This window comes from Rhinoraja longicauda, chromosome 30 (genome assembly GCF_053455715.1).
Source record: "Rhinoraja longicauda isolate Sanriku21f chromosome 30, sRhiLon1.1, whole genome shotgun sequence".
Taxonomy (NCBI): Eukaryota; Metazoa; Chordata; class Chondrichthyes; order Rajiformes; family Arhynchobatidae; genus Rhinoraja; species Rhinoraja longicauda.
The window spans coordinates 5,859,515-5,871,673 of NC_135982.1; the positions used below are offsets into that span (position 1 = coordinate 5,859,515).

A 12,159-nucleotide genomic window follows, 5' to 3' on the forward strand; every position below is an offset into this window, starting at 1 on the left:
TTATTGATATGGAATGAAAGGAGGGCTTTAGTCATAAACTAGACCAAGTGGACCCGTTGGGCCCAAACCTGCATTGGTGCAGCACCCTCTCTTCCCCCCTCCTCTCCCCCCCAGTCCTCTCCCCCACTCCTCTCCCCTCCACTCTTCTCCTCCCTCCGCTCCCCCCCACTACTCTCCTCTTCCCCCCCCCCCCCCCCCCCCCCCCCCCGCTCCTCTCCTCGCTCCTCTCCCCCTCGCCCCCGTTGGCTGGCATCAACTCTGATGCCTTATTTTTGTTTCCTGAAGAACCTGACTCAGACTCCCCTCTCCTGCTGGTGCGGTATTTTTCCAATAGAGTGGTGCTATTTAAAGAGTGGCTAATCTGAGTAGATAACTGGTGGGGAAGAAAAGAGAATAAGAAGAATGATTAGCAAGAGAAAAAATGATTTTGACCAACTGGATGAAAAAGTCAGATGCGGGGCAAGAAAGGAAAGTGTGACAGGCAGTGAAGATTTAAAATCCATTGCAGGGAATGTGAAGGAAAGTGCACAGCTACGGCTGATATTGAAAGTTATGACATGTGTAAAGAGTTGGCAGACGTTGCTGGAGGAGTTGAAGACCCAATTATAAATGAGCAAACTATGGGCAGTGATGAAGAAAGCGGGTCGGCTATTTAGTTAGCTTTTAATATTTTTATTCTTGCTTTCAAAACGTTTCATGGTCTCACTCCCATCTCTACAACCTCCATCAGCCTTTTCATTCTCTAACACATATACAACTCAAATTCTGACTTTTTGAACATGTTTGAATCTAGATATATCAATGTAAAGTGTGGCTTCTGTTACCATGACTCTAAGCATGTCAATTTTTTCCATGAAGCAGTTTTAAAATTTCTTATGCCTTAAAGCTTTACTCTATAGTAATCTTATAGTCATCCACCCTGATGTCTTTTTAAGAGTTACTTGGTATCAAATTATTTTTTTGTGCCACTCCTGTGAAGCAACATGGGCAGTTTTGATCCATTAAGGATACTCTCCTCACAGATGTCTTTGATAAGAGTAAAGTTACCCATTGTATGTGACAGAGGTAGAGCTGCCAAGTAGACAATAGACAATAGGTGCAGGAGGAGGCCATTCGGCCCTTCGAGCCAGCAATGTGATCATGGCTGATCATTCTCAATCAGTACCCCGTTCCTGCCTTCTCCCCATACCCCCTGACTCCACTATCCTTGAGAGCTCTATCTAGCTCTCTCTTGAATGCATTCAGAGAATTGGCCTCCACTGCCTTCTGATGCAGAGAATTCCACAGATTCACAACTCTCTGACTGAAAAAGTTTTTCCTCATCTCAGTTCTGAATGGCCTATCCCTTATTCTTAAACTGTGGCCCCTTGTTCTGGACTCCCCCAACATTGGGAACATGTTTCCTGCCTCTAACGTGTCCAACCCCTTAATAATCTTATACGTTTCGATAAGATCCCCTCTCATCCTTCTAGGATTAAAATGTCAATACGCCAAATTTATTAAAGTGTAGTTGTCCCTCCCAGTTCAATCCGTACAGCTTAGCATTCAAATGCACAATGAATTATCCGGCCAAGTTTGGTTTCATTATCTCATCAGGCAAATCAATCCAAATAGTCGTCAGCCTTTGAACCAATATAATTTCCTCTGATCTATGACAAATTTCCTTTCAGTAATTTAAACGAATACTCACCCAGATTGAAAAGTTCACCTCATCCATAAGCTTATATTTTACAAATAAACATAAGGACATAAGTAATAGGAGCAAAATTAGACCATTCGGCCCATCTGGTCTACTCCGCCATTCAATCATGGCTAATCTATCTAACCCCATTCTCCTGCCTTCCCCCCCCCCCATAACCCCCGACACCCATATTAATCAAGAATCTATCTATCTCGGCCTTAAAAATATCAATTGACTTGCCCTCCACAACCTTCTGTAGCAAAGAATTTCACAGATTCACCATCCTCTGACTAAATAGATTCCTCCTCATCTCTTTCCTAAAGGAACGCCCTTTAATTCTGAGGCTATGACCTCTAGTCCTAGATTCTCCCACTTGGATAGAGTGGATCCTCTCCACATCCCCTCTATCCAAGCCTTTCGCTAAACCGTACGTTTCAATGAGGTCCCCCCTCATCCTTCTAAACTCCAGCGAGTACAGAACCAGCGGCAATAAAACGCTCATCATATGTTAGCCCACTCATTCCTAGGATCATTCTTGTAAGCCTCATCTGAACCCTCTCCAGCACATCTTTCCTCAGATACGGGGCCCAAAATTGCTCACAATAATCCAAATGCTCCGACTCCAATTTCCCTTCTGACTGAATAATCTTCAATATTTCTTCATATTTCTTCACTTTTGCCCTCAGGATTATTCTTTCCTTTCCGGCTCTCGTATTGGTAGAAAATGAGAGCAAAATAATGGAAGATAAACTTCATTTGATAATGGAGAGAATGCAGCCCTTGATATTACACCTCAGGATAAGTGAGCGACCAATGATTGCAATTGGAGGCTTCAGCTGGGAACAGATCACTTTTCAACATTTGTGTTTTGGAAGAACTAAAAGAAATATGGGATGACAACACAAGTAGGGAAAGTGGTTAAAGTATGCTCGCCTTCATCAGTCAGAGCATTGAGTATAACATTCAGGTGGTCATGATGCAGCTTGATAGGTCTTTGGTTAGACCTCATTTGGAGTAGTGTGTGTAGTTCAGGTTATCCCATCGTAGAAAGGATAGACTCTTTGGAGAGAGTGCAGAAGAGGTTTACCTGGATGCTATCTGGATTAGTGGGCATTAAGGAGGAGAGGTTGGGTGAACTTGGAGTGTTTTCTCTGCAGCACTGGAGGCTGAGAGGAGACCTGATAGAAGTTTAAAAATCATGATCCATTGATAGGATGGATAGCCAAAACCATTTTCGCCACGGTGGAAATGTTAAATGCTAGGAAGCACAGCTTTGAGGTGAGAGGGGCAAAGTTGAACAGTGCCTGGAACAAGCCATGGGCGGTAGCGCAGCGGTAGATTTGCTGCTTTACAGCGAATGCAGCGCCGGAGACTCAGGTTCGATCCTGACTACGGGTGCTGCACTGTAAGGAGTTTGTACGTTCTCCCCGTGACCTGCGTGGGTTTTCTCCGAGATCTTCGGTTTCCTCCCACACTCCAAAGACGTACAGGTATGTAGGTTAATTGGCTGGGTAAATGTAAAAAATTGTCCCTAGTGGGTGTAGGATAGTGTTAATGTACGGGGATCGCTGGGCGGCACGGACTTGGAGGGCCGAAAAGGCCTGTTTCCGGCTGTATATATATGATATGATATGATATGATATGATAGAATCATGGCATTATTAAAACTTTTCAATAGACACGTGGATATGCAGACAGTGGTGGGATATGGATCACGCAGAAAAGGCAGAAAAAAAGTTTATCTTAGCATCATGTTTGGCATGGACATTGTGAGCTGAAAGGCCTGTTCCTGTGCTGTATTGTTCTATGTTCCATGTTAAATCAATATTCACTGTTCATTCTTATATGAGGGTAACATAATGTGGAACTGGCGTTTCCTATCCTGAACAGCAATTACGAGACAGTTGAATTTTTACCCCAATGATCTTGCAGATTTTGTTACATATTTCAGATAAGCTTTCAAACTACAGTTTGCCATGGTGGTGTTTGAACTCTTAATCTTCAAATTGCTGATCGAGTGGCATTACCAATTGACTCCCAACCCAATAGCTCAGCAGATAAGATGTGACAGTTTACCATAGACGTCTGTTTGAGGTGTTGCCCAACGTTTAAGGGACCCTTTCCTAAAATAAGTCGCAAGATTCTTTACAGACGGGTGGGGGCAGCAACTAAATTGACACTTTGAAATTAATGCCCAAGTTTACAAACTTTGGTACGTTGAATGCACAAGAAAAAATTCAAAAACCTTAATTCAGACGTTCATAATTTTGGGAAATGTTGCCAAAATGTGTTTTTTTAGCTTCTCAGCAAGCCTGCCCTCAAAATAATATTTTACGCCACTTTAAAAAGACTGACTGATTCACTTGACTTTGACTGTTCAGCAGGACCATTAAATAAGTAACTCTCTCTGGATATGAAGCAAGTGGAGAAGAGGACATACCTTTCTTTTTTAAGAAGGACTTTCTTGTTGCTACCGGACTCTGACGAACTCTTGAGTTTTGCAAAAACTTCACTGCAGTGGTAATCTACGGACAAAGAGAAATACAGACACTCCAGTCAGTTAGTGAAACCAAGACATTACTGCAGTTTAACTCACATACTGTTGGCAACAAATGACACAATGTGCTGGAGTACCTCAGAGGGTCAGGCAACATCCCTGGACAACATGGATAGGTTTGGTGCAGGAAGGAACTGCAGATGCTGGTTTAATCCGAAGTTAGGCACAAAAAGTTGGAGTAACTCAGCGGGCCAGACAGCATCTCAGGAGAAACGTAATAAGTGATGTTTTGGGTCGAGACCTTTCTTCGGGTTTGGCCCGTTTAGGCTCAGGAGGACGCTTCTTCAGACTGATTGTGGTCGGGTGGAAGGGAGGGGAGGAAGAAAGCTGGAAAAGAGGAGGGGCAGGACAAAGCCTGGTGAGTGACAGGTGGATACAGGTAAGGGGGGGGGGGGGTTAATAAGTAGATAGACATACAATTCTGGAGTAATTCAGCGGGTCAGGCAGCATCTCTGGAGAACATGGGTGATGTTTCGGGTCGGGGCCTTCATCAGTCTGAACACTTTGTATCTATCTGTGGCATGAACCCGCATCTGCAGTTCCTTTTTATTACATTGATATGTAGATAGTTGGAAAAAAGCCAGCGATGAAGAGACAAAAAACTGTGAGGTATGAATATAAGAGGTGCAAATTACTGTTAGCAACTTCATTAACAATCCAAAGCAGTAAAATAAAATGGACATTAGACAGGGCATTTTTTAATTCAAAATAAGTTTGCTGTGTACAAAACTTCTATGAGAACATCGGCAATGTCAGAATAAATTCACAGAATCAATAGAATCCTCAAGAAACAGAAAGCTATGGTGTCCTTTTGTAACAATAAATGCAGTTTATCCAATGCATCCATCTATTTCCATACAGCCTACTTTTATTTCTCCCTTGGTAATTTTTTTCCAATGAATTGGAAAGGGTGGTGGGTGAATGGAACAAGCTGCCAGAGGTTGAGGCTGGGACTATCCCATCGTTTAAGAAACAGTCAGACAGGAACGTGAATAGGACAGGTTTGGAGGGATATGGACCAGGCGCAGGCAAGTGGGACGAGTGTAGCTGGGACTTTGTTGGCCGGTGTGGGCCAGTTGGTTCCACACTGTATCACTCCATGAATGCCCACCAATGAGTGGAAGGGCAGTTTTATATCAGGTAGGTACTAAACCAGGGCCTTGTTCCACAGACTGGAACTTGCTGAGCTACACCCACTAAGCAGTCATCACAAACAATTTCATGGATCTTAGATTGTGGATGGGAGGGGAAGAAAAGACCAGGCTCTGCACCCAGGCCAGGCAACTATTTTTTTAGATTTAGATTTTTTTAGATTTAGATTTAGAGATACAGCTCGGAAACAGGCCCTTCGGCCCACCGGGTCCGCGCCGCCCAGTGATCCCCGCACATTAACACTATCCTACACCCACTAGGAACAATTTTTACATTTGCCCAGCCAAAGACCCGCACGTCTTTTTGGAGTGTGGGAGGAAACCGAAGATCTCGGAGAAAACCCACCCAGGTCACGGGGAGAATGTGCAAACTCCGTACAGACGGCGCCCGTAGTCAGGATCGAACCTGAGTCTCCGGCGCTGCATTCGCTGTAAGGCAGCAACTCTACCGCTGCGCCACCGTGCCGCCCACATTTGTGTGCTCCTCACAAGTGGTTCTGCAATCACCTATTACAATCGTAGCAACATTTCTTACTTTATCTTGCTCGAAACATATTCATGTTATTCCCTTTATCATGTATCTGTACACGATACATGTGATTGTGATCATGTATTGTCTTTCCACTGACTGGTTAACACGCTACAAATGCTTTTCACTGTACACGTGACAATAAACTCAACCAAAACTCACTGCAACATCACCCCTTTGTATGTCCCATTAATAATTTTCCGTGGGGAATAATACCCTAGAATCAGTCTAGGCTCAGCTTTGATGTGCTTCTTGGTAAAATATTCAGACATCACTTTGCCACAGTCTATCTATTTATTGTGCAACTCCAACAACAGACTTGCATTTGAAGTTTCTTTTTCCCTTTTTTGAATAAAAAAGGTTCATATAGAGCCATATAAGGACTTTCTGACAAAGTAGATATGAGGAACTGCAGATGCTGGATAACAAAGTGCTGGAGTAATGCAGTGGGTCAGGCAGCATCTGTGGAGAACATGGATAGGCAATATTTTTGGTCAGAACCATTCTTCTGACTGAAGGATCCTGACCTGAAATTTTGCCTATCCGTGTTCTCCACAGCTGCTGCCTGACCTACTGAGTTACTTCAGCATTTTGTCTCTGTCTTTCTGATATGGTTAACTGTAACAGGTCATAATAGTTCTTGTTTCAACATCATTTTTTGTCACTCCAGTATTTTATTTTATAGTGAAATTTAAATTGCCTCCATAACCCTTTTCTGTGCAGTCTCCAAACTCACATCTCTCCTGTCCTGCTTTACCCAAAACTCTTCACAGATTTAGCATCATAGCCTCTTTCATTAGCTTAACTCCTTAGTAAAGGGCGGTACGGTGGTGCAGCGGTATAACTGCTGCCTTACAGCGAATACAGCACTGGAGCCCCGGGTTCGATCCTGATTACGGGCGCTGTCTGTATGGAGTTTGTACATGCTCCCTGTGGCCTGCGTGGGTTTTCTCCGAGATCTTCGGTTTCCTCCCACACCCCAAAGACGCACAGGTTTGTAGGTTAATTGGCTTGGTCAATCTAAAAATTGTCCCGAGTGGATGTAGGATAGTGTTAATATGCGGGGGTCGCTGGACGGCGCGGACCCGGTGGGCCGAAAGGGCCTGTTTCCGCGCTGTATCTCTAAACTAAACTAAAGATCTTTAAATTTTGCCAGAAAACTCCAAGCAGTTCCTTGTTTGCGCTGTGCGCTTTATTGCAAAGGAAAAAAGTACAATATAATATTAACACTCTTAAAATGCAGTCTAAATACATTTACTCGTTTTATTGATAAACAGCTGATAATGTCAGCATTAAACAATGATCTGGTAGTCAAATTGGAGTGCATTGTGACATTTGACTTACATCTATATGAGATAGAGAGCGTATATTGACTTGATCAGGTGGGTTTTTTAAAGTAAGGATTATATTACATAATTTTGGTCAAATAACAATGAGGCATCATTTAGGATAAGTCGTCTTTGCATTAAAAGCGTTTCTCATATCCAAAAATCATTACAAGTTGTTCAATGCTGGTCAATTGTAAAAAAATCTTCTATAATTGGTTGACTCTTTGATCAGCAATATTCTTTAGAAATAGTAGATTTTTAAAAGAATGTCAAGTTTTCTTTTGAAAATTTGCGGTAAAGAGAAATGCATAAATAAAGGGTGCGGTTTAACTATTAATAATCAGGAGCATCATTACTCTTCTTTGGAAAGAGTGAAAGAGTACCTTGCACTGAATAGTACCTTCATTTGTGTTGCAAACAATGGGTTACTCTATAATTAATAATAATAATAATATATTTATTTTATATAGCGCCTTAACACATGCACAAAGCGCTTTACAAATACAATTAACATAGAAACAAACAGACAAACAGACAAACTATCCTTGTGTTTCAAAATAAAATTATTTCACCACAGTGATTCTTATGCTGTCAAGCTTCTGGTCAGAGTCTGCCATTCATTTATTATCTACTTAAAATCCAAAGTCTCTGAAATTTCCACACCCCCGTATTCATCCACCACCACCCCCCAATTTTCCTCCCCCCCAATTCCCCCCTGCCCCCCAATTCCCCCCTGCCCCCCAATTCCCTCCTGCCCTCCCATTCCCCCCCACATCCCAAACATTCTATCCCATTTAATTCACATTTGAACAAGTTTACAGTTCTACTATTTGCATTGGAGTTGCAGAATACTGCAGAAACAAAAGCAAGTCCAGTAATTAAGAGCATTAATGGAAATACTGTTCGGTCACCCAATCCTAAATAAATCTCATCACGTGCATTTATCTAGGGAGCATGATTTCAACTGATGCTTAAGTTAACAGATTCATCTGCGGTTGCCTACAATTTTCTGAAGATATCATATGTCTCATCTCCAAATGTTATTGTGCAATAATTTGCTGTTTGTATCATAACAAAGTACATATAAAAGCAACTGATGGCGGGCTACATCCCCTGAGTAGTAATAGAAGGAACACTTTAAGCTTTTACTTATTGTGGTGTACCGAGTAGTCAGTTTAACTTGTTTTAAAATCAGGAACCAGAAAAATATATTATACATAAATTTCCAAAGGCTTGCAGCAGCATAACAAAAATCCCTAATGTGCTTTGTTTCTCACAATGACATCATCCCTGACAATATGCAAACGTGTCACACATGCATCCGATTAGCTCAAATTTCCTATTCATAAAACATCAGTAAATTACAACCAAACACTCCACATGCAAAGCCGTTAACAAATAACCAATATGAATGAAACCGCCTCCTCTCACCAAGGTCAACGAATGACAAACAATTTAGGGACAACCAACTGTGGACACTAATGAACAAATGACTAAGTAATTAAACTGCTATATTTGTTTTGATTAAACTAACCATTGCAGCAACATTTGAAGCGTTAGAAATGGCTCTAGAAAAGATCAATTCCTACATGGAAACATACAGTGCATTCAGAAAGTATTCAGACCACTTCACCTTTTCCACATTTTGTTACGTTACAGCCTTATTTTAAAATGGATTAAATTCTTTTTTTTTGATCATCAATGTACACACAATACCCCAGAATGAAGAAGCAAAAACAGGTGTTTAGAAAATTTTGCAAAGTAATTAAAAAGAAATAACTGAAATATCACATTTACAAAAGTATTCAGACCCTTTACTCAGCACTTTGTTGAGGCACCTTTAGCAGCGATTACAGCCTCAAGTCTTCTTGGGCATGACCCTACAAGCTTGGCACACCTGTATTTGGGTAATTTCTCCCATTCTTCTCTGTTGATCCTCTCAAGCTCTGTCAGGTTGGATGGGGAGCGTCAATGCACAGCTATTTTCAGGTCCCTCCAGAGATGTTCGATCGGGTTCAAGTCCGGGCTCTGGCTGGGCCACTCAAGGACATTCACAGACTTGTCACGAAGCCACTCCTGCGTTGTCTTGGCTGTGTGCTTAGGGACATTGTCCTGTTGGAAGGTGAACCTCCGCCCCAGTCTGAGGTCCAGAATGCTCTGGAGCAGGTTTTCATCAAGGATCTCTCTGTACTTTGCTCTGTTCATCTTTCCCTCGATCCTGACTAGTCTCCCAGTTCCTGCCGCTGAAAAACATCCCCACAGCATGATGCTGCCACCACCATGCTTCACTGTAGGTATGGTATTGGCCAGGTGATGAGCAGTGCCGCTTGGCATTCAGGCCAAAGAGTTCAATCTTGATTTCATCAGACCAGAGAATCTTGTTTCTCATGGTCTGAGAGTCCTTTAGGTGCCTTTTGGCAAACTCCAAGCGGGCTGTCATGTGCCTTTTACTGAGGAGTGACTTCCGTCTGGCCACTCTACCATAAAGGCCTGATTGGTGGAGTGCTGCAGATGTAGTTGTCCTTCTGGAAGGTTCTCCCATCTTCACAGAGGAACTCTGGAGCTCTGTCAGAGTGACCATCCGGTCCTTGGTCACTTCCCTGACCAAGGCCCTTCTCCCCCGAATGCTCAGTTTGGCCAGGCGGCCAGCTCTATGAAGAGTCCTGGTGGTTCCAAAGTTCTTCCATTTAAGAATGACGGAGGCCACTGTGGTCTTCGGGACCTGCAATGTTGCAGAAATTATTTTATACCCTTCCCCAGATCTGTGTCTCGACACAATCCTGCCTCGGAGGTCTACGGACAATTCCTTTATCTTCATGGCCTGGTTTTTGCTCTGACATGCACTGTCAACTGTAGGACCTTATATAGACAGGTGTGTGCCTTTCCAAATCATGTCCAATTAATTCAATTTACCACTGGGTGGACTCCAATCAAGTTGTAGAAACATCTTAAGGATAATCAATGGAAACAGGACAAACCTAAACTCAATTTTGAGTGTCATAGCAAAGGGTCTGAATATGTATGTAAATGTGATATTTCAGTTATTTCTTTATAATTACTGCAAAAAATTCTAAACACCTGTTTTTGCTTCTTCATTCTGGGGTATTGTGTGTAGATTGATGATAAAAAAATGAATTTAATCCATTTTTAAATAAGGCTGTAACGTAACAAAATATGGAAAAAGTGAAGGGGACTGGATACTTTGTGAATGCACTGTAAGCCAGCTTTCCGGGTGTCTCATTGGAATCTGGAGAACCTTAAATACCAAGAAGTTCTACTGATATACCCTGCTGTAGATATTACTTCATAAAGTAGTATAGATGCAAGCAAATTAAACCAACATCATATGTATTTCTTTGCTTTCATTATACAATGGTGCACCACAAAACAGATGGACAATAAAGGTAAAACAGCTGGTCCTTGTGTTACAAGCACGCATCTATTTATTTATGGAGTACCGATATACAAAAATAAATTTATAAATCAACCTGCAAGGAAAACAGAATTTCTTGGCTCTAATATAAAAAAAACTGTTTTCTCGTTCACTCACTTCAACTTCCCAGTATAGCAATATCCCACTCATTGGGAGAATTTTAATCATCTATGCTGGTAAAATATATACCCAAATCCACAAGGCGATGCGGGTGAAGGCACTACTCTAAGAGTAGTTTCTTGTGGATTTGATTAAGTCATCTTCATGAGAGAGAGAGCATGGATTCCATCTCTTAAAGAAATTTTTCTAAACTAATGGAAGAATTATTTAAAATTGAAACTTTATACTTTACACAAATAGGAATGCAAAAATACTTCACCTTCTGCCCTCAAAGGGAAAATGTATTCACTTTTCTGAACATAATTTCACTAAAAAATGGTTTATATTCAATTTAACCATCTAGGTTCCATCAAGAATTTTACCATAGGTAAAAGATAATTAATTAAATTATACTTCATTTTTATATATTCCAAAACAAGCGTATAGATAATTAAATGCTGAAATAGGTTCAATTAGCATTTGTTCATTAAGAACACTTTTATTTTTGTTCCAATCGTTTAGAAACATTGGACTTACCCAGAGGGGAAAACTAACTGGTGGAACTTGAAACCATAAAAGTAGTTTAATTACTTACAATCGTCATGGTTGACAAACACAGATCTCCCCAGGTTATTATACCAACATGGAAGGATATTGACCTTTGTTCATCTCTCCAGGTGCTGCTTGCTCTACTGTGCATTACCAACATTTTGTGTTATTTCTAATTTTGGATTTCCAGAATCCAGCAAGATTATAGAACTTCACTGCTGTAATACACGACAGATTTATTTACTGCATGCGACTATAATTCATCAATACGATCCTTTAGTTAAACTAAGACGGTTGGCTTACACAATGTCATTTTATTGACAGACAGCATACAGTAAATTAAAATTGTTGGATGTACATAAATGTTATAGTGGTGCTCCGATTTTTATTTTATTTTAAAGCAGTGCACTGGGACAGCCACTTCACAAATCTACAGGAGCTTTGCCCTCATGGAAAACTGCATCATCAAAACAAACTGAAGTAGCCGTTAAAAGTGGTCCTTTATATAGAATTTGCGGCGTGCAGGTTGTTAAAAGATATACACCCTCACGTCCAAAGCACGTTCATTTAAGTTACAAATTAGTTGTAGTTGTGTAAATTTAAAATGAAGATGGAATGACAAAACCCCAAATGTCCATCTTTTTGCAAATTAACAACCAAGACATACAGAGAAATGGCAAGCATCGTGCGCCCTCTAGTGGAGGTTTAATTTATTTCAAAAGAAAACATGCCAGGTGCCTTGAATCTACTGCAGCTATCAAGTTATCTTATGAAAGTGCTACTTTTTCCACTAATGGTAATGCTGCTGCAAGCCAATAATCCTGTATCACCT

General features: G+C 41.2%; 1 protein-coding gene across 1 annotated transcript in view; it reads right to left on the reverse strand.

Moving 5' to 3' along the window:
- The window catches only part of pex14 (peroxisomal biogenesis factor 14), a 247,389-nt gene that overhangs the window by 142,917 nt on the left and 92,313 nt on the right, over positions 1-12,159 (reverse strand). Inside the window, exon 3 of the mRNA XM_078425303.1 lies at positions 4,122-4,206. Coding sequence (XP_078281429.1) covers positions 4,122-4,206 — 85 coding nt within the window. The remainder of the gene's footprint in view (positions 1-4,121; positions 4,207-12,159) is intronic.